This window comes from Euleptes europaea, chromosome 1 (assembly GCF_029931775.1).
Source record: "Euleptes europaea isolate rEulEur1 chromosome 1, rEulEur1.hap1, whole genome shotgun sequence".
NCBI classification, from domain to species: domain Eukaryota; kingdom Metazoa; phylum Chordata; class Lepidosauria; order Squamata; family Sphaerodactylidae; genus Euleptes; species Euleptes europaea.
The window spans coordinates 22,675,160-22,694,749 of record NC_079312.1 but is presented as its reverse complement, the minus strand read 5'-3'; the positions used below and the strand labels follow the sequence as shown (position 1 = coordinate 22,694,749).

Below are 19,590 nucleotides of genomic sequence, written 5' to 3'. Positions count from 1 at the left end.
TTACAGGAGTTCTTAAAGAACAAGAAAAGTTTTATTAACCCGACTTGTAACTTATATGTATTGCCCTTTGGAGGTATATTGTTGTTTTTTCTATCTCTGTCTTTTGGTATGCCAATAAAGGTTAATGAAATGAAATGAAATGACCCGGTGCTTGCACAGGGGACCTTTACCTTTTATATTCAAGGAATATTTGCTGGAAAATAATAATTATACTTGGCCTAAATTCTATACAGCCCCACCAGAATTATCTCATAGCTCAATTCCAAAATATATTAAGTGGAAGAAGGCACTGGGTTATGAATTAAGTTCAAGTGTTTGGTCTTTTTTATTATCAAAATAGAGAGAAAACAAATTGTTAAAATGTTTGCACAAATGGTGCCAATACTTGTTGGTTTTGTAATCAGCGAAGACCTGACTTATTCCCCTTTGGTGATTCTTCCTTTTCAGATAATGGTTAATGCACTTTCAGAGGAACTCAGGGACAGAGTTCAAGGTTCAACTGAGCTACTGTTACTCAACTATGTGGCTCCTGTTCCCCCGCTCCCCAAATGGAATAATATCACACTTTGCTTTATTAACAGTGGCGAGACTCACCTTTGCTAAATGCTGGCAGTTGAAAGAATCCCCGCAAAAGAAAGACTGGATTATAAGAAAGAATGGGGAACATTTGTTCTAATGAAACTTACAGCCCTACAAACGTGGCCCAAGGTGGCCGGGAACTGCAACATCAGCGGACAATTCTTTTCCAAAGAATAGAGGCAATGAGATCTGACCCACAAACCGATGACAGAATGCATACTTTCCCACATTATTCAGTTTTCGGTAGGTTCTTTTTATGCTAACAAAAGCAGAAACAGAGAGCAAGCATGGCGTAGTGCTTAAAAGTGTCAGGACTAGGATCTGGGTAAACCCGAGTTCGAATCCCGACTCTGCCATGGAAGATCACTGGGTGCCAGTCTCAGACTCTCAGCCCAGCCTACCTCACAGGGGTGTGGTGAGGATAAAACGGAGGAGAGGAGAATGGTGTACGCCCCTTTGGGTCCCCGTTGTGGAGAAAGGGGGACATAAATAAAGTAAATAAAATAAATACATAGCAGAGAAAGAGAAAAGAAGAAGAAGAGCTGGTTTTTATATGCTGACTTTCTCTACTGCTTAAGGAAGAATCAAACCGGCTTACAATCACCTTCCCTTCCCCTCCCCACAACAGACACCTTGTGAGGTAGGTGGGGCTGAGAGAACTGTGACTAGCCCAAGGTCACCCAGCTGGCTTCGTGCGTAGGAGTGGGGGAAACAAACCCGGTTCTCCAGATTAGCCTCCGCGGCTCACGTGGCGGAGTGGGGGACTCAAACCCGGTTCTCCAGATCAGACTCCACTGCTCCAAACCACCGCTCTTAACCACTACACCACAAAGGCAGTTTAATGGGTTCGGGCATACAGCAGAGCCATTTCCTTAATTGCACAGGTTCTCAAAGCATGGAAGGGGGTGGGGCAGGAGAGATGTTGCAGTCATCTGGCAAAAGGTGGGGAGGGGAGAAGGTAATGGCCATGGGATTGGTGGAAGGGATTTTCCTCCCCCCTCCCCAATACATTCTGTAACCGCAACACCTGGGGACAGAGGTGGGTTTTTGCACAAGCTCAGTAAGCTACAGTTTAGAGTCTCAAATTGCAAGAGAGTTCTAAATACAATAAAAAAGTAAGATTACTGGATTGCCCTTTGGGGTAGCAATGCTCTTAAACCTGACAAAGCTTAAAGTGCCACAGCGTACCTTAACCCAGCCCTGCTTGGAGATGATGTTTCTCCGGTCCTTAAATCGAAGAAGTAGCCAGACAGGCCTTGAGCACAACTTTGGGGGGAGGGTGCAGAGAAGTCGGACGGGAAGGGTAGCAGAGATGCTCAGAGGACGTTCAGCATCCTGCAGCCAAGCCACAGAATCTCACCCGGGGGAACAGAACAAGAAAGACAATGTCCACCCATTCACCTATCAAACACCTGATGTGGCTATGACATGAACGCCTTCTTTGAACTAGCTGGCTTTTACGTTCTCACTACAAGTTGGGGGGAGCCAAATCATGGTTGGTTTTATACTACCGGTTGGGAAGAGAGGCATGGTAGAATGGATGGAATATGAACCATCCAAACGTTCCCTCTGCCCCAAGTCTTCTAGGACTTCAGTAACAACCTATTCAGATACTAATATTTTCAATAACCAGGGATATAGTGGCAACTTTAAGACGATGACAAAACATTTCATAAATAAATCCTTAGAATCTGACAAAGCAGACAGGATCCCAAAGAATTGTATGAGCTTCTGTTTAGTACTTTTCCTAATAAACCTTTCTTGTAGGCAAAGCCAGAAAAATGTTACAAGTTCCATTTTATAAATGTTGTTTATTGCTTACATAGATAGAAATTCTTGGTATCAAAGAATGTAGTAGATCCCTTGGTTGTATTTTTTTTTTTTTTAGTACCTGAGCCTTTTTTTATGGCTAAGTAGAAATGGATTTGTCTTTGTCCCTCTATAAATGTTTTAAAAATTAAAACAAAAGGATCTTCCAGGCAAACCTGAATCTAACAGTCCTCTCTTGAGCTTAAGTGAAGAAATATTGTCGAAGGCTTTCACGGTCAGAGTTCATTGGTTCTTGTGGGTTATCCGGGCTGTGTAATACCAAGACCACGGTTACACAGCCCTGATAACCCACAAGAACCAATTAAGTGAAGAACTGCTCAGATCTACCCACTGGCATCCTTTGGAGATCTTTAACTCTCTCTTACCATGAGCCAAGTGTACCTCTTTCTCTTTTTGAGCAGCGGAGATTGACTGGAGTAGACAATGCTGATTTGCATTCCCTTGGGGTTCTCTAGGAAAGCCATAAAACCACCTGTTCCCACAAGTTCTAAGGTCAGCTAGCCTAGGATCTCAGCCCCAATAGCCCCTAATCATGAGGCATTAGCAAGTATCACCTGAAAGAGAGGAATGCCTTGGGATTCTTTAAAACCAAAAACACCTGAACAAATTGTCTCCATGCAGCCTCAATCACACCCACCTTCACCCCAGACACTTCTCCCGCACCCACCCCTAGTTTTGTTCCGTCCCATCCCCAGCCAGTTACTCCTTTCCTGCTGCTACTGTGTGCCCAAGTCCTCGGAGAGACGACATTGGAATTGGTTCTTGTAGGTGATCCGGGCTGTGTGACCGTGGTCTTGGTATTTTGTTTCCTGACGTTTCGCCAGCAGCTGTGGCCGGCATTGGAATTGGTTTCAGAGGGAAGCCATGCCTGTCTGCAACAGAGTAGATTCAAGTGCAGTAGCACCTTACAGACCGACAAGATTCTCGGGGTGTAAGCTTTCAGAAGCAAAAGCTCCCTTCGTCACTTACCAGATACTTTTGCCAGGGATCTGACGAAGGGAGTTTTTAATCTCTAAAGCTTATAGCCCCCAAATCTTGTCAGTCTGAAAGGTGCTAGTGGACTCAAAACTAGCTGGAACCGTGCAGCCACATCGCCCTCAGACTCATACTGAAGTGAGGAGCAAGAAAGAACAGCCACACAAGTAGCCGTCAGGACTCAACCCAGCATGGGGTAGTGGTTAACAGAGGTGGTTTGGAGCAGTGGGCTTCAGTCTGGAGGACCGGGTTTGACTCCCCACTCCTCCACATGAGCGGCGGACGCTAATCTGGAGAACCAGGTTGGTTTCCCAACTCCTACACCTAAAGCCAGCTGGGTGGCCTTGGGCTAGTCACAGCTCTCTCAGCCCCACCTACCTCACAGGGTGTCTCTTGTGGGGAGGGGAAGGGAAGGTGATTGTAAGCTGGTTCGATTCTCCCTCAGCCACTCTGAGCCCAACCTTTGGGTTGGGGAGGGTGGGGTAGAAATATAAATAAATAAATAAAATGGTAGAGAAAGTCAGCATATAAAAACCAACTCCTTCTTCTTAGTTAGGAAATTATTTCCAGCCAACTCAGACATGCCAGACTGCATTAGAGCAGGGAATGCAGGGAAGATGGAGGAACATACTCTACAAAATGCTGGAGGGGTGTGGAGAACCCTACTCCTGCCCCAGGGAAGCTCTCCTTCTCATTGGTACCATGAATTCTAGGGCCAACCTAACTTTAAAAGAGGCTCCAAGGCTCTATAGCCCTGAGGTCAATTTCACAGGACACATACAGTTATGCCTGTACCAGCGGAGCTGCATACACAGATTCTGAGCTAATTTCAAGATTAGTTTTGCTTGCTTTTGATCTTTCAGGTAAGGCAAAATAACCCACACACAGTGCAATCCTAAAAGAGTCATACCCTTCTAAACCCATGGCTAATTTCAAGAGGGATTGGAGCACATTCCTTACAAGTATTTTAATTTGGGGGAGGGGGGAATCATAATGTAGAATTGAGAATTATACGGAGAAAAGGGTACTCTCAAGATTTCCCCAGTAAAATAGACTCAGGGCATTAAATAGAAGAAGAGTTGGTTTTTATATGCCGACTTTCTCTACCACTTAAGGCAGACTCAAACCGGCTTACAATCACCTTCCCTTCCCCTCCCCACAACCGACACCCTGTAAGGTAGGTGGGGCCGAGAGAACTGTGACTAGCCCAAGCTCACCCAGCTGGCTTCATGTGTAGGAGTGGGGAAACAAATCCACTTTACCAGATTAGCCTCCGCTGCTCATGTGGAGGAGAGGGGAATCAAACCTGGTTCTCCAGATCAGACTCCACCGCTCCAAACGACCGCTCTTATCCACTACACCATTAGACAAATTTATAAAGGATTTATTGTTACTTAATATGAAGGATTTATTATTATTTAAATTTATTATTGGCCGTGATGGTGGCTTGGTAGAACTTCCATATCCAGAGGCAGTGCACCTCTGAATACTTGCTGCTAAAATACAGGGGAAAGGATATTACTTTTGTCCTATCTGCAGGCTTCCCAGAAGCACTGGGATGGCCCCTGTTGGGAAAGGATTATTAACTAGATGGACTTTGGTCTGATCCAACAGAGCTCTTCCTATCTAGTAACACCTAGCAGTAGCAGTAGGAAACAGTCAGCTTAATAGCTAAACAGTGGTTCTGGAGCTCATAGGAGCCCAGGAAAGCAAAAAACCTCCCATCTAGGAGAGGGAAAATACAGAAGAGATCATCATAATTTCCCCATCCATACAATATGTACCATTCTGATCACCTTATTCTAGCATCTGAATACAGCGTTGGCATCGGACTTCTAGATTCAATCAAGGAAAGCCTGATTACTTTATCTCTTTAAGAGATAGCCTGGGGAAAACTATCCCCACAACCTCTGTTCATCCTCCTGCTGAAAAAGATGTACTGAACCATACTCGCAGGGTCATTTGGAGGCTGTTATCTATAATGCAGTTTGCATCTTAACTCTAAAAAAAAGAGGAATAACTACATCATTTCCCCGCATTAGAGCAACATTCACCCTAACCTTCCCTGCTTTCAGACCATAAACTCCATGGTGCAGAGTCCTGCCTTTTTCTATGTTAACTATGTTTTCCCTATGTTAAAAACTGATGACAGTATTACCTCATTTTACACCCCACTTTTCTCCCCAGCTAGGACCCAAAGCAGCTCTCCTCCGGTTTATCCTCACAAATTTAGGTAAATTGGGCTGAGAGTATCCGACTGGCCCAAAGTCACCCATCAAACTTCCTTGGCAGAGCGGGGAGTCCAAACTTGGACTTCTCAGGTCCTGGTCACTACAATAATTCCTTTCGAGCAGTTGTCATCTACCCTCACAGCCAACCAATGCCGCAGATCACAAGAACCTCATTTCCTAAGGGGCAAAGGTAAGTCTGAAAGAATTACATCTATCCCAATAGAAGTAGCAGGTCTAGACCCCAAAAGAGTTCAGGAACAGACATTTACCACTAGCAGTGGATGCCTCCATTACCGCAGCACTACAAAGAGGGAAAACTGCACCTGATGAAGTTCTGCCTTCTACACATTTCTTAGCTGGTATGTGTCCAGAGGCAGTATCAGATACTGGAATCCCAAGCAGGAGGAAGCAATCCTTCACCCAGGATGGTGATCCTTGGTTTGCCTCAGCGCTGCATGGTCTTACTACAGTCCTCTCAGGGTTTTTATTTGCAAAACTTATTTGCAAAAAAAAAAAAATTGCGTTTTTTTAAAGCATCTCTATCTCATCTTTTCCCTGGGGTTCAAGGCATTTAAAGATACTAATTAAGACAAACAATAAACCCCAAATCCCTCCCCCACCTCCACGTACACACAGAGACCACACTTAATATAGATTTGGCTGTAGGGGAACACATCTGAACCTCATGACAACCCCCCTGAAGTACTTTAGAGGAGGACAGATGGCAAATCGCCCACGGGTCACCCAAAAGGTTTCCCGATTTAAACAGGGATTTGGGCTCAAGGTTGGCGAATACGGGTCCAGCATTCTACCCACTCACCCTCTCCGCCCTACAGATGCAATTGCCAAGCCTCGCGTGAGCCCGAGAAAACCCTTCAAGCCGGCACAGAAAAGCAGGCAACCACCAATTAATCCGATAACCCTACACTGCCTCAAACCCGTGGTCACGCCGAATAGGAAAACAAACAGGCTGCAGTCAAGAAGGCACATGGCTACAGACCATTATTGGCACAGGGTCATGAAGCCACCGAAGGGACGGCTGGGCTACCAAAACGTATGGAAAGCCGCCATCATTCAGTGCCTGCAGAGAAGTGGTGTTTCCAGCAGGAGCTGGTGTCCCAAGAAGGGTCTCCAGAAACATTTGCCAAGGCGTAAGAGACCCTTCGAGGGCACCTGCCTTCACCCCCCTACAACTGCCTTACCTCGTCTCCACTGCCCCCTTCTTCTTTGACTTCTCCAGAGGCTATGGGCTCCTCCGGGCTTCTGCTGCCACCGCTTCGGGGGCTGCTGGCAGCGCTGCCCACCTCCTCAGGTTGGCTGGCAGGGCTGCTGGGCGGCTGGTGATCGTAGCCAGGGGACAGAGTCTCCTGGCTGTTGCCGGGCGCCGTACGGGCTAAGGTGGGCGTGGGAGGCAGGACGCAGCCCCCTGCCCAGGGGTGCCCGTAGTAGGGCCCTGCCTGGTCACAGTCTCGCTCCACCTTGATGTCGGGCTTCGGGCCCGGGCAGGCCTCCCCAGACTGAGCGACCCCATAAGGCCCCATCACCACCCCGGGATGGTGACCCCAGGCGTCCCCGCCCGCCGGGAAAGGGTACCAAACCCGGGGCGCCTCTCCTCCGCCGGGGAGGGCCTCCATCATCCCTCCCTGGGGCCCATAGTCCGGCTTAAACCCATAGCCCTGCCCAGGCGTCGCCCCGTTGAAGGCTTCGGGCAAGAAGCCCCCGGGCGTTTCGTGATGGGGGACGGCGGGGAGGTTGCTCAGGTGGAGGCCCTGGACGGGAAAGGGGTAGGGGCGCCCCAGCTCTCGCCCCAAGTGCCCAGCCATGGTGACAAGAGAAAGGGGAGCCTAGGGGAGCCTAGAAAGCAGAGCTCACACCTGACACAAGAAGAAAAAAAAACCCAAAGTGGAAAGGAAGAAACAGGTGGGACCCAAAGAGGACCCCCCTTGCAAACAGTGGCAACACCAACAGGGCCAACCCCAAGAAGCAGCCTCAACGTCTTCCTCCCACCCTCATCCAAAGCTTCAGTCCCCCAAACCACAGACCCCCTCTACCTTGCTTCTGTTGGCCCTACCAGGAGATCCAAGAGCTGCTCAAGCCAACAGCGCTTGCCTGGAGACCTTCAACTCAAAGGGGGGGCCTGGGGAAGAAGTCGCGTCCAGCGCAAACCTCGGACAAGAAGGGGTGGAAGAAAAATGCAGGACGATCAAGAGCCGCAGGGGTCGGGAGGGAGGAAACCCAAGCTGGAGGCAAGAGCCGGCTCAAAGGCTGCAAGGACCGTCCCTCTCCCAAGCTACTGCAAGCCGCCTTGCAAAGCGAACCCGGGGGTCCTCGAGGCTGGGGTGGGGGGGAGAGAGAGGCTGGGGTGGAAACCCACAAGGCAATTGCCCCGGGGGGTGCAAAAAGGAGCCCAAAGGGAAGGGATCTCCCCCCCAAAAAAGGGACCCGTCAAGGGGAGAAGGACCAGGTGGGTCGGCAGGGCGCCGGGCCCCCGGCAGGAGCGGAGGAGAAGGGAGCCACCCGCATGTCCGGCGGCGGCCGGCCTGAAAGGGCTCCGGGACCCCCATCCTCAACTTTCAACCCCCCCACCCCCTGGCCCTGGGACCGGCCACGCCCCGGCCACGCCTTCCCCCCCCCGTCCCCAGGTATGGGCCAAAGGCAAGGGATGGAGGGCGGGGCAGGGGGGCCACACCCTGGGCCGCGCGGCCCCCATTGGCGGCTTCGAAAGGCCGGCCAAGGTCGGGGGCCAATGGGGCCCCGGCCCCTCCCCAGCGCCAAAGCCACGGCCCTCCGGCCCGGACAATGGGCCCTGCGGGGGTGGCGGGCTGGAGATGGCCGGGCGAGATGGCTGGGCGGGGGGGGGGGAGGGCTTCAAAGGCGAAAGGAGGGGAGGGAGGGGAGGGGTCCTGGGTGCGCCGCCTGGGCTGCGGAGGGGCGATCCCAGCCACCAGCAGGACCTCCAGCGGGCATGGAGCCAGCCTGGAGAAAGTGGGGCGGGAGGATCGGAGGGGGAGAAATGCAAGGGGTGGGTCGCAATCTTGGGGGTTGCCGCATTATGCCTTCCCGGCGATGTACGAAGAGTTTGAAAACGTTGTAAAAAAAAGACCGTCCGCACTTCGTTGGGCCCCTTTAACCGGGAAGATGTCTTCCAACCATTTTTGAGCCCTGGCATCCAAAAAACCCTTTTAAAGCGATGGGGGTGGCCGCGCTTTGTATTCCCGGCGATGTATGAACAGTTTGAAAACGTTATAAAAAAGACCGTTCGCACTTTCTATGTCTTCCCAGCGATGTATTAAGAGTTTGAAAACGTTGTAAAAAAAAAAAAAAAAGACAGTTCGCACTTTCTATGTCTTCCCAGCGGTGTATTAAGAGTTTGAAAACGTTGTAAAAAAAAAAAAAAAAAGACAGTTCGCACTTTCTATGTCTTCCCAGCGGTGTATTAAGAGTTTGAAAACGTTGTAAAAAAGACCGTTCTCCCTTTCTATGTCTTCCCAGCGGTGTATTAAGAGTTTGAGAACATTGTAAAAAAGACCGTTCTCCCTTTCTGTGTCTTCCCAGCGGTGTATTAAGAGTTTGAGAACATTGTAAAACAGACCGTCCGCACTTTCTGTGTCTTCCCGGCGATGTATGAAGAGTTTGAGAACGTTGTAAAAAAGACCGTCCGCACTTCGTTTGGCCCCTTTAGCCGGGAAGGCGTCTTCCAACCATTTATAAGCCGTGGCATCCAAAAACCCTTTTAAAGCGATGGGGGTGACCGCGCTTTGTATTCCCAGCTATGTATGAAGAGTTTGAAAACGTTGTAAAAAAAAGACCGTTCGCACTTTGGCCGCTTTAGACGGGAAGACGTCTTCCAACCATTTATAAGCCGTGCTATCTAAAAACCCTTTGTTATAAAAAAAAAAACAACGCTTTGAAAGGGTTTTTGGATGCCACGGCTCAAAAATGGTTGGAAGACGTCTTCCCAGCTTAAGGGGCCAAACGTTTGGAAAAGTTATATATATTAAAAAAAACCTGTTCACACTATCTATGTATTCCCACCGATGTATTAAGAGTTTGAAAACGTTATAAAAAATATTGTTCGCACTTTGTTTGGCCCCTTTAGCTGTGAAGACGTCTTCCAACCATTTATGAGCCATGGTATCCAAAAACCCTTTTAAAGCGGTTTTTTACAACATTTTCAAACTCTTAATACATTGCTGGGAATATTTATGCATGGGAGGGTTTTGCCTTGGATTTGCCACTGTCTGGATGCCCGTTTGAGCCATCTCAGACTCTGCATGGGGGGTTTATTTTTGAGTTCTGAGAATTTGGAGGGGGGAAATGTGGATCGTGTGTGTGTGTGTGTGTGTGTGTGTGTGTGTGTGTGTGTGTTTGTGTGTGTGTCTTAGTGTGTTAAGTGCCGTCCAGTCGCTTCCCACTCATGGCGACCCTGTGAATCAAAGTCCTCCAAAGCGTCCTATCTTTAACGGCCGTGCTTGGATGTTGCAAATTGAGGGCTGTATTAGTCCTTATATTGGACTTTTCGTCATGGAGAGCCCTTCGCAGAGCTCTCCTTTTAGCCCCACCCGCCCCGAGCTTTGAGATGGGTGGATTTCAGCCTGTCCTTAAAAAGGGGAGAGAGGCAGGCACTCCACTGGCAAAGCTTTCCAATCAGCCCCACGCGCACCGAGCTTTGAGACCGGTGGTTTAGTTAATGAACCTGGTGGATTTCAGCCTGTCGTTAAAAGGGAGAGAGGCAGGCACACCACTGGCAAAGCTTGCCAATTAGCCCCACGTGCACTGAGCTTTGAGACGGGTGGTCTAGTTAATGAACCTGGTGGATTTCTGCCTGCCGTTAAAAGGGAGAGAGGCAGGCAGCTCTTAAAAAACCAGCTGGACTTCTGCCTGTCAGTAAAGGGAGAGAGGGGCAGAGAAGCGCTTCAGTGGCAAAGCTTTATAACTAGCCCCAGGCACACACCGAGCTTTGAGACGGGCGGGATAGTCCGCTGTTAATAAACCTGCTGGATTTCCGCCTGGGAAGCCCTGCCAAGTAAAGATAGCAAGCGGATAGTGTGTGGGGGAGGGGGGAAGGATGCCAGGGTTCTTTGCAAAGGAAGTGGAGTCTATTGGTTACAGGAGGAGGAGGAGAGGATAGAGAATAGAGGTGAGGACTGGGTTTCCATATCAATTTTCTGAGGCTTTTGTAGGTGGGTTGCAGTCGCAGCTATGCAAAGTTGGGCACGCCTAAAGCTATTTAGACACCTGAGGCTCCAAATGGAGCTTCTCTACTCCCACAGTTTAGGCATTTACTACCTTTGTTCAAGAGAAGAGTTAATTTGGTTTCATAAACCCCTCACAGCCCCCTCCTAAATAGATTTAATCAGATGTAAATCTGATTAAATGTATGTAATCCTGACAAGCCCCCTCCTAAATTTAATCAGATGTAAATCTGAGGCTGCAATTCTCAGAATGCTTTCCTGAGAGTAAGCCCCACTGAATTACAGGCTACTTGCTTCTGAGTAAAGCTGTCTAGGATCCTAGGATCGTACCTATTAAGTCTTATTTCCTAATGACTATACTCAATTTGCAATTTGCAAGATCTGAGCAAGGCTTTCAAGGACAGGACATTTTGGAGGACATTGATTCATAGGGTCGCCATGAGCCGGAAGTGACTTGACGGCAGTTAACACACATACAATATACTTGGAGTTGCAGCTTCGGTGTTTTAGTGCTAGGATTGCTTACTTGGGAGTAAATATCAGAGCCATCAAAATTATTTCTGAGTAGCTGCTTATAGTATGGGTAAGAATGCAATTGTATGTCATTATTGTTTCCAGGGAATGAACTCTGTTGAACAGTGGTACTTACTTCTGAATAAACCTGCATAAATTGTATATCCCGCTAGCGGGACTTATTTCTGTGTGAACAAGCTTGGAAGCCTACACTAAGTATCTACTCCTGTGATTAAGTCCCATAACGTTTATTGGGGTGTGCCTCCTGGTTTTATGCAGGCTCTTTTGGAACTATGTACCGCTGTTCAATTCCTAAAATCTCAGCCTTCCTCCTTAGCATTTATGTTTAGGGTTTATACGTACACTTAGGAGTTGTACATCCTGATCCTATGAAATCATCAGAAGTAAATCCCACTGTGTTGAACACTGCCTTATACTGAATCAGACCCTTGGTCCATCCAAGCCAGTATTGTCTACTCAGACCGGCAGCGGCTCTCCAGGGTCTCAGGCTGAGGTCTTTCACATCACCTACTTGCCGAGTCCCTTTAGCTGGAGATGCCGGGGATTGGACCTGGGACCTTCTGAATGCCAAGCAGAGGCTCTACCACTGAGCCACAGCCCCTCCCCAATTTCCATGATACTCCCCGAATTAAACAGGAGCCCGGTGTCATCTTAAAGACAAATAAAATGAGTTCAAGCATAAGCTTCTGTGAGACAGAGTTCACTTTGTCAGATGACAAAGCTGATGCTGGAATAGAGATGGCTAGTCTTTAAGGCGCCACCGGACTCCTATTTTGTTTTGCTGCAGTAGCAAGATGCTCCTGGAATGACTTGCTCCCGTGAAAGTGTGGATATTAGTTCAGTCTTTCAACATGGTCCTGTGCGTGTTTACTCAAGAGCAAATCCAATTGTTCATTAATTATAACTTCCGGGTAAATGAGCAGAATCTGTATTTGGACTCCTGTTGTGTCTTATTGGGGAAGAAACAAGAGTTAAGTGCTCTAATCCTACATCCAGTTGTGCGTAGTTAGTTAATCCCCCCTTCTGTGAACAAAGTTTAAGGCCAAGAATAAACTTAACAACAACACTTTTATTGGGATATGAAATAAACTTAATATGGGGCTAGACCCAAAGAGGAGTACTTCATCTTCAAGTACTTGAAGGGCTCTCATATAGAGGAGGGTGCCGAGTTGTTTTCTGTTGCCCCAGAAGGTCGGACCAGAACCAACGGGTTGAAATTAAATCAAAAGAGTTTCCGCCTAGACATTAGGAAGAAATTTCTAACAGTTAGAGCAGTTCCTCAGTGGAACAGGCTTCCTCTGGAGGTGGTAAGCTCTCCTTCCAACTCTATGACTCTATTATTCCCTGGAGGTTTTTAAGAAGAGGTTAGATGGCCATCTGTCAGCAATGCTGATTCTATGACCTTAAGCCGATGATGAGAGGGAGGGCATCTTGGGCATCTTCTGGGCATGGAGTAGGGGTCACTGGGTGTGTGTGTGGGGGGGAGGTAGTTGTGAATTTCCTGCATTGTGCAGGGGGTTGGACTAGATGACCCTGGTGGTCTCTTCCAACTCTATGATTCGATGATTCCAGGAGAGTCAGTGTGGTGTAATGGTTACGACTAGGATCTGGGAAACCTAGGTTCAAATCCCCACTCCGCCATGTAGCCTGAACCCTAGCAAATATTTGGATCGGAGACCTCCGAGGAATACCAGGGGCGGGACATGGAGGCAGGCAATGGTAGCAAACCACCTCTGAATGTCTCTTGCCTTGAAAACCCTACAGGGCCGCCGTGAATCACCTGTGACTTGACGGCGGAAGAGCACACACCGAGACCCAAAGGAAAAAGGGAGCAGATTCTTCTTTAAAACATATTTGCTTTGAAGGCGAACATTTTATCAGAGTAAGCCTTGTTCCCGCATATCCCCCAAAGGTGCGTCACTGAGAGATACCCTGTTTGTTTTCTTCAAGAGCAGAGGTGGACTTGAATACGGCTCCAGGGAGCGGGATGGATCTCGAAGATCAGACCAAAGGCGCATCTGGTTCAAAGTCCTGCTTTCTCTCAGTGGCCAAACAGTTTTCCTTTTCTCACGCAGGAAAACCCAGTAATAGCCCTCCCCCTACACTGTTCCCTCCCCCCAGCTGAAAATTCCCAGCACTTTCCCATCCAGGCGTTGAGGAAACAGACATTTCTTGAAGGGGCATTCTCCTTGAAGTGGTGGGGAGGGGAGATAGAAGCGTGTTCACGTAATACAACCCCGGGGCAGGTTGTTTTGCGGTAGGCCTTCTTCTAAATGGAATTTGTTTCATTTGATCCGGCAGCAGGGATGGTTTGCTGCAAACACTGCTGGCTTGTTTATGTCTACCAGATGTTTTAACTGCTTTTGCATGTATTGTTCAGGATGGGAGCGGTACTGTTGCGGGATAGGAAATGTAGGATACCAAAATCCCTATAAACAAACAAACAAATGAGTCTGTGGCCCTTGCAGAAATTGAACTAAAATATCTTTTTTTTTTCTTTTGCTTCTCTGAAATCTGAAATAGTTGTGTATGGAAGTGGGACGTCTCTTTGGGTCTATATTGTCACGTGTTTCTGAACGACAGTGTGATCAAAGATCTGTCCAAATGTCTCTTTCCTATCCGATAATTCACAGTGGGTAGCCGTGTTAGTCTGTCTGCAGTAGTAGAAAAGGGCAAGAGTCCAGTAGCGCCTTAAAGACTAACAAAAATATTTTCTGGTAGGGTATGAGCTGTGGCTCACGAAAGCTCATACCCTACCAGAAAATATTTTTGTTAGTCTTTAAGGTGCAACTGGACCTTTTCTTTCCTATCAGGTTCACGAGGAATTATTTTTTTCTGTAAGCCATTTCGATTGTAGTAAAATTGGTGTTTAGATGGCTAGCTTTGCGAGACCTGAGCAAGGCTGTCGAAGACAGGACATTTTGGAGGACTTTCATTCATAGGGTCGCCATGAGTCGGAAGCGACTTGACGGCACTTAACACACACACAGATGGCTAGAGGTCTTCAAGTTTATCCAGGCAACTGAAGAACAGCTCTGGCTACAACAGATGTCTCAAAACAAGGTTCGCCAAAGAAGAGGTCTGATCCTGACGTCTGTTTATCTTAGCTTTTAATATATTTTTTAATTGTAGAGAGTCAGTGGGGGCGTAATGGTTAGAGTGTCAGTCTAAGGCTTGGGTTGCTGACTAGCCAGAAGAAAATTGTCCTGTCCCTTTAATAGTGGCCTGATGTATGGAAATGGGCAGGGGAAGCTTTTCATAGTATGGAGGTAAAGATGCTATTACCAGATGTTTGCTGCTAATCAAACTGATATTAAGGGGACAGCTGTGTGCATAAAGTGCCGTCAAGTCGCAGCCAACCTATGGCGACCCCTTTTTGGGGGGGTTTCATTGCAAGAGACTAACCGAGGTGGTTTGCCAGTGCCTTCCTCTGCACCGCAACCCTGGACTTCCTTGGTGGTCTCCCATCCAAATACTAACCAGGGCTCACCCTGCTTAGCTTCTGAGGTCTGATGAGATCAGGCTAGCCTGGGCCATCCAGGTCAGGGCCCAAGGGGACAGCTAGAGGGACCAAATTAAAAGTTGGCAACCCTAGAAGAGACCAAGTTCAAATCCCCATTCTGCTGTGAAGCTCTCACCATACTGTGTCGGCCTAGCCTACCTCACAGGGTTGTTGTAGGTTTGCCAGGTCCTTTTTTGTCACCGGCGGGAGATGTTGGGGGTGGAGCCTGAGGAGGGTGGGGTTTGGGGAGGGGAGGGACTTCCATAGAGTCCGATTGCCGAAGCGGCCATTTTCTCCAGGGGAACTGATCTCAATCGGCTGGAGATCAGTTGTAATAGCGGGAGATCTCCTGCCACCACCTGGAGGTTGGCAACCCTAGGTTGTTGTGAAGTTAAACTGGAGGAGGGGAGAGCTCTGCCTGTCAGCTTGATCTCCTTGGAGGCAGATAAAATGAAAAAGTAACCGCTGTAATAATATTGTCATTTACTTTTGTTATTTAGTACATAAAATATTTTCAGTGCCAGAGTCAGGCACTGTTGTAGTTATTGTTGAGAATAACCCAAAAGGAAGGTGCTGAGAAAATAATCATTTCACCCATTAAAAACCCACGACAAAAAATAAATCCTGGGAATAATCCCATGAGGCTCTACCTACCTCACAGGATTGTTGTGGAGCTTGGAGGAAAGTTGAGATACAAGTCTAATACTATACTCAGTTTAAAACGGTATGGCCCCATTATGTAGGGTTGCCAACCTCCAGGTGGTGGCTGAATATCTCCCGCTATTACAACTGATCTCCAGGCGACAGAGATCAGTTCCCCTGCAGAAACCGGCCGCTTTGGCCATTGGACTCTATGGCATTGAAGTCCTTCCCCTCCCCAAACCCTGCCCTCCTCAAGCTCCGCCGCAAAAATCTTCATGTATTTCCCAACCCAGAGCTGGCACAAACAGAATTCAAACCCATAATAACTAAATATCAAGATCATCTGCTTGGAAGGATTTATAAGCTACGTTTAAAATGCGATACAGAAATGGAACAAGTAAAGACCAACATGATTAAGTGGATGCAGAACGTGGGAGAAATTATGACAATGGGAAAAGTGGGAATTGCTATGTACCAAAGAATTAAAGTTTACAGCAAGTCAGAATATACAAGAAAAGTGGTACAAGATGTTTTACAGATGTCATTTTACTCCAAAAGTGCTAAAAAAAGATGTACAATTATGGCCCAAACAATATCTATGAATTCGCTCATAACAGTGATCTCTTGGCTTGGCTTTACTGAGCTCCCGTGCTCATCCCTTCCTTCTCTTCAGTCTGAGTGTTAGCATTTCTTCCCACCACCGGACAATAAAAATCCCTTTCGAAATCTCCCAGTACACCCCCCCCCCAATCTTTCTTTTAGGGAGCTCCTTGATTCTGGTTCTAACCACTAGACCCCGCTGCCCCCCAGACATTCCAATAGGGCTTGGCTGACGTTTAGTGCTCATCAGGGCTTATGATGTGATCAGGGCTCAACTGATAGCAGGCAGATAAAGCCGCAGGAGTCAAGTTCTCCCCCTCCTCCCGCTCCCCTCCCTCCCCGAGAGGTGTCAAAGCCCAGGCGACCAGGACAATGTATCAAAGGCCCTTCAGTCCCCATTCTCTTGCAAAACGAGCTGTCAATTTATCAATGGCTCTTGCCAAGGCCTTGATGGCTCTCCCGTGGGGTTGGTTTCCTGGACTCCGATTCTCTCTTGGCCAACAGGGGTTGCGCAGCCCCCCCACTGCCCACCTCCAAAAGGTCCCATCAGCTTCCCCCAACAATGAGGCATTCACACCTCCCTAGCCTCTTACCAGTGCCCCCTCCCCAAATGTACCCACTTTGGCTGTAAACAAGTCCTTCCACCACCACCCCACCCAAAGTGGAAATCAAGGTCATCTGCTCCCTCCAGAAGAGCGCCCCTTGTAAACCGTACCTCTTTAATAAAGAACAATATCCCCTATCCAGTGTGTATAAGGCATATTCCAATTGAACATCTGCTGGATATTCTACTTGAATATCAGCTCCAGTTCACAGTGGGTCGCCGTGTTAGTCTGTCTGCAGTAGTAGGAAAGAGCAAGAGTCTAGTCGCACCTTAAAGACTTAACAGCTCTAATTGTTCTTTTGTATTCTTCCTCATGTTTTTTATTAAATGTATTGCTATCCAAATGGCATCCAGACAATAAACGGGATAAAAAGGAAAGAAAGAAAAATAATATAAAAATACAAACAAACAAAAAGAGGCTTCCATTTTCGTTTGTATTGAACATAAATCTAATTAAGAAATTACTTCCTGTTCTCTAGCTACAAATACAAAAACTTTTACAATTATTCTTACAACTAAAAATCAAACTTTTCTCTATCATGCCTGCATTCTTATTCTTCTAACCTTCAAACCCACAAATCATCAATTCATTTCCCCCCTTTTATGCAAAAAGTCAATAAAGGGTTTTCAATTTTCTACAAACTTAGATGAGTTATTTTCTCTTATCAGAGCAGTCAGTTTGGCCAGTTCCGCTAATTCCAACATCTTGACAAGCTATTCTTCTATTGTAGGTATATACGAATTTTTCCATTTCTGTGCATATAATATTCTTGCTTCTGAAATCATTTATAAAAACAAACATCCATATTTCCCCCCCAAAACTGGCTATCCATAAAAAGATAAATTTCTGGTTTCATTTGTACATTAACCTTCAAAATCTTCTGTATTATAGAATATAACTGTGACCTAATTTTTTAAACTTTTTTACAGGTCCACCATAAGTGAAAGAAACTCCCGTCATGCTGTTCACATTGTTCTTATGTACCAACTATACCTGTCTCCGTAGCTCAACGTGTCTCTGTTGCAACGGTACTAAAGTCTGCAATCCCGTACGGTTTGCAGGGAAATGGAGAGACAAGCTGAGCGGCAGAGAAGATGGACGACTGGGTAAAATGAGAATGTGGAAACGTTCCTTTTCATTCTAAGATCAAGTGATGCAGCCTTGTTACTCTGTTGCAGTAAAAACAAAAGCATTATTGGGGCACCTTAAGAATGAATATTCAAACATGAGCTTAAAGACCAGCGGAGTCGGATGCAGGAATTGAACCCTCGATTGCTGTATATACAGTCTGCAGAAGGAAGTTTAAATTCGGCGACCTACCAAAGTGGGCATATGCTTCAATAAACCTATTATAATTTAAGATCCCACAAGACCATTTTTGGGGGGTCTTCAATCCAAAAAGAATGTTTCCCCCATTTTATGTAACACATGCATCCTTTTTAAATTGTTGGTCAGCATGCTCCGTCTCCATGAAAATGCTGTTTTGCATTTCAGAAGTGTTTGTGTGTATAAGTATACCTCAGTTATTTTAAGTTGATATTTTCCCAGTTGGCAGAATGCCAGCCTTGATTGTTTCTGTCGCTCCAAATTATATTGTGCATCTATTACATATTTTATCCCACCCTTCCATCAAGAAACTGGTTCTTTCCCGATCATATTTAATCCTTACAGCTACCCTCTGAAGCAGGTTAGACAGAGAAAAAGACAGAGTGGCTCATGTTCACCTGGGGTTGCCAGCTCCTGGTTGGGAAACACCTGGAGATTTTGGGGGTGGAGCCTAAGGAGGGCAGGGGTTTGGGGGGAGGGACTTCAATGCCATAGAGTCCAATTGCCACAGCAGCCATTTTCTCCAGGTGAACTGATCTCTCTTGGCTGGAGATCAGTTGTAATAGCAGGAGATCTCCAGCTAGTACCTGGAGGTTGGCAACCCTATGTTCACCCAATTAATTGCATGCCTGAATGGAGATTTGAACTCAGGTCTTGTGAGTCCTAGTCCATTAGGACATAAGAAGAGCCCTGCTGGATCAGATCAGTGTTCCGTCTAGTCTAGCATCCTGTCTCACACAGTAGCTGACCAGTTCCCCTAGAGGTCTAACAACAAGAGATAGAAGAAGAAGAGTTGGGTTTTAAATGCTGACTTTCTGTACCACTTAAGGGAGAATCAAAACGGCTCACAATCACCTTCCCCTCCCCACAACAGACACCCTGTGAGGTAGGTGGGGCTGAGAGAGTGTGAGTAGCCCAAGGTCACCCAGCTGGCTTCATGTGTAGGACTGGGGAAACAAATCCAGTTCACCAGATTAGCATTCGTCGCCCATGTGGATGAGTAGGGAATCAAACCCGTTTCTCCGCTACTCCAAAGCACCGCTCTTAACCACCATACCATGCTGGTACGCTGGATAGACTGGACAGAAAAGATATCTTGGAGTCTTGGTGGACAGCTCAGTGAAAATACCAACTTATTATGTGACAGCAGGGAAAAACAGGCAAATTTTTAAGGAAGAAGAGTTGGGTTTTATACCCTGCTTTTCTTTACCATGGTAGAAAAGGGCAAGAGTCCAGTAGCACCTTAAAGACTAACAAAAAATATTTTCTGGTAGGGTAGGAGCTTTCGTGAGCCACAGCTCACTTCTTCTTTCTCTACCATAAGCAGCCTCAAAGCGTCTTACAAATCGCTTCCCCCCACCCCAACAGGTCGGGGTGAGATCGGGGTGGGGGGGGGTGAGAGAGTTCTGAGAGAACTGTGACTAGCCCAAGGTCGCCCAGCAGGCTCAAAGCCGGTTCTCTAGATTAGAGTCCGCTGCTCTTGACCACTACGCCGCACTGGCTTGTTGGAAAAGAAAGCCCTGTTTACTTTCCCGAGCATCAAGATTCAGGGGGAGGAGGTTGTATTTGTT

General features: G+C 47.2%; 1 protein-coding gene across 1 annotated transcript in view; it reads right to left on the bottom strand.

The window, feature by feature from the left end:
• POU5F1 (POU class 5 homeobox 1) overlaps window positions 1-7,438 on the bottom strand; it is a 28,709-nt gene extending 21,271 nt beyond the window's left edge. Inside the window, exon 1 of the mRNA XM_056852024.1 lies at window positions 6,818-7,438. Within this exon, the coding sequence (XP_056708002.1) occupies window positions 6,818-7,438 (621 nt within the window). The remainder of the gene's footprint in view (window positions 1-6,817) is intronic.
• Window positions 7,439-19,590: the final 12,152 nt, after the last annotated feature.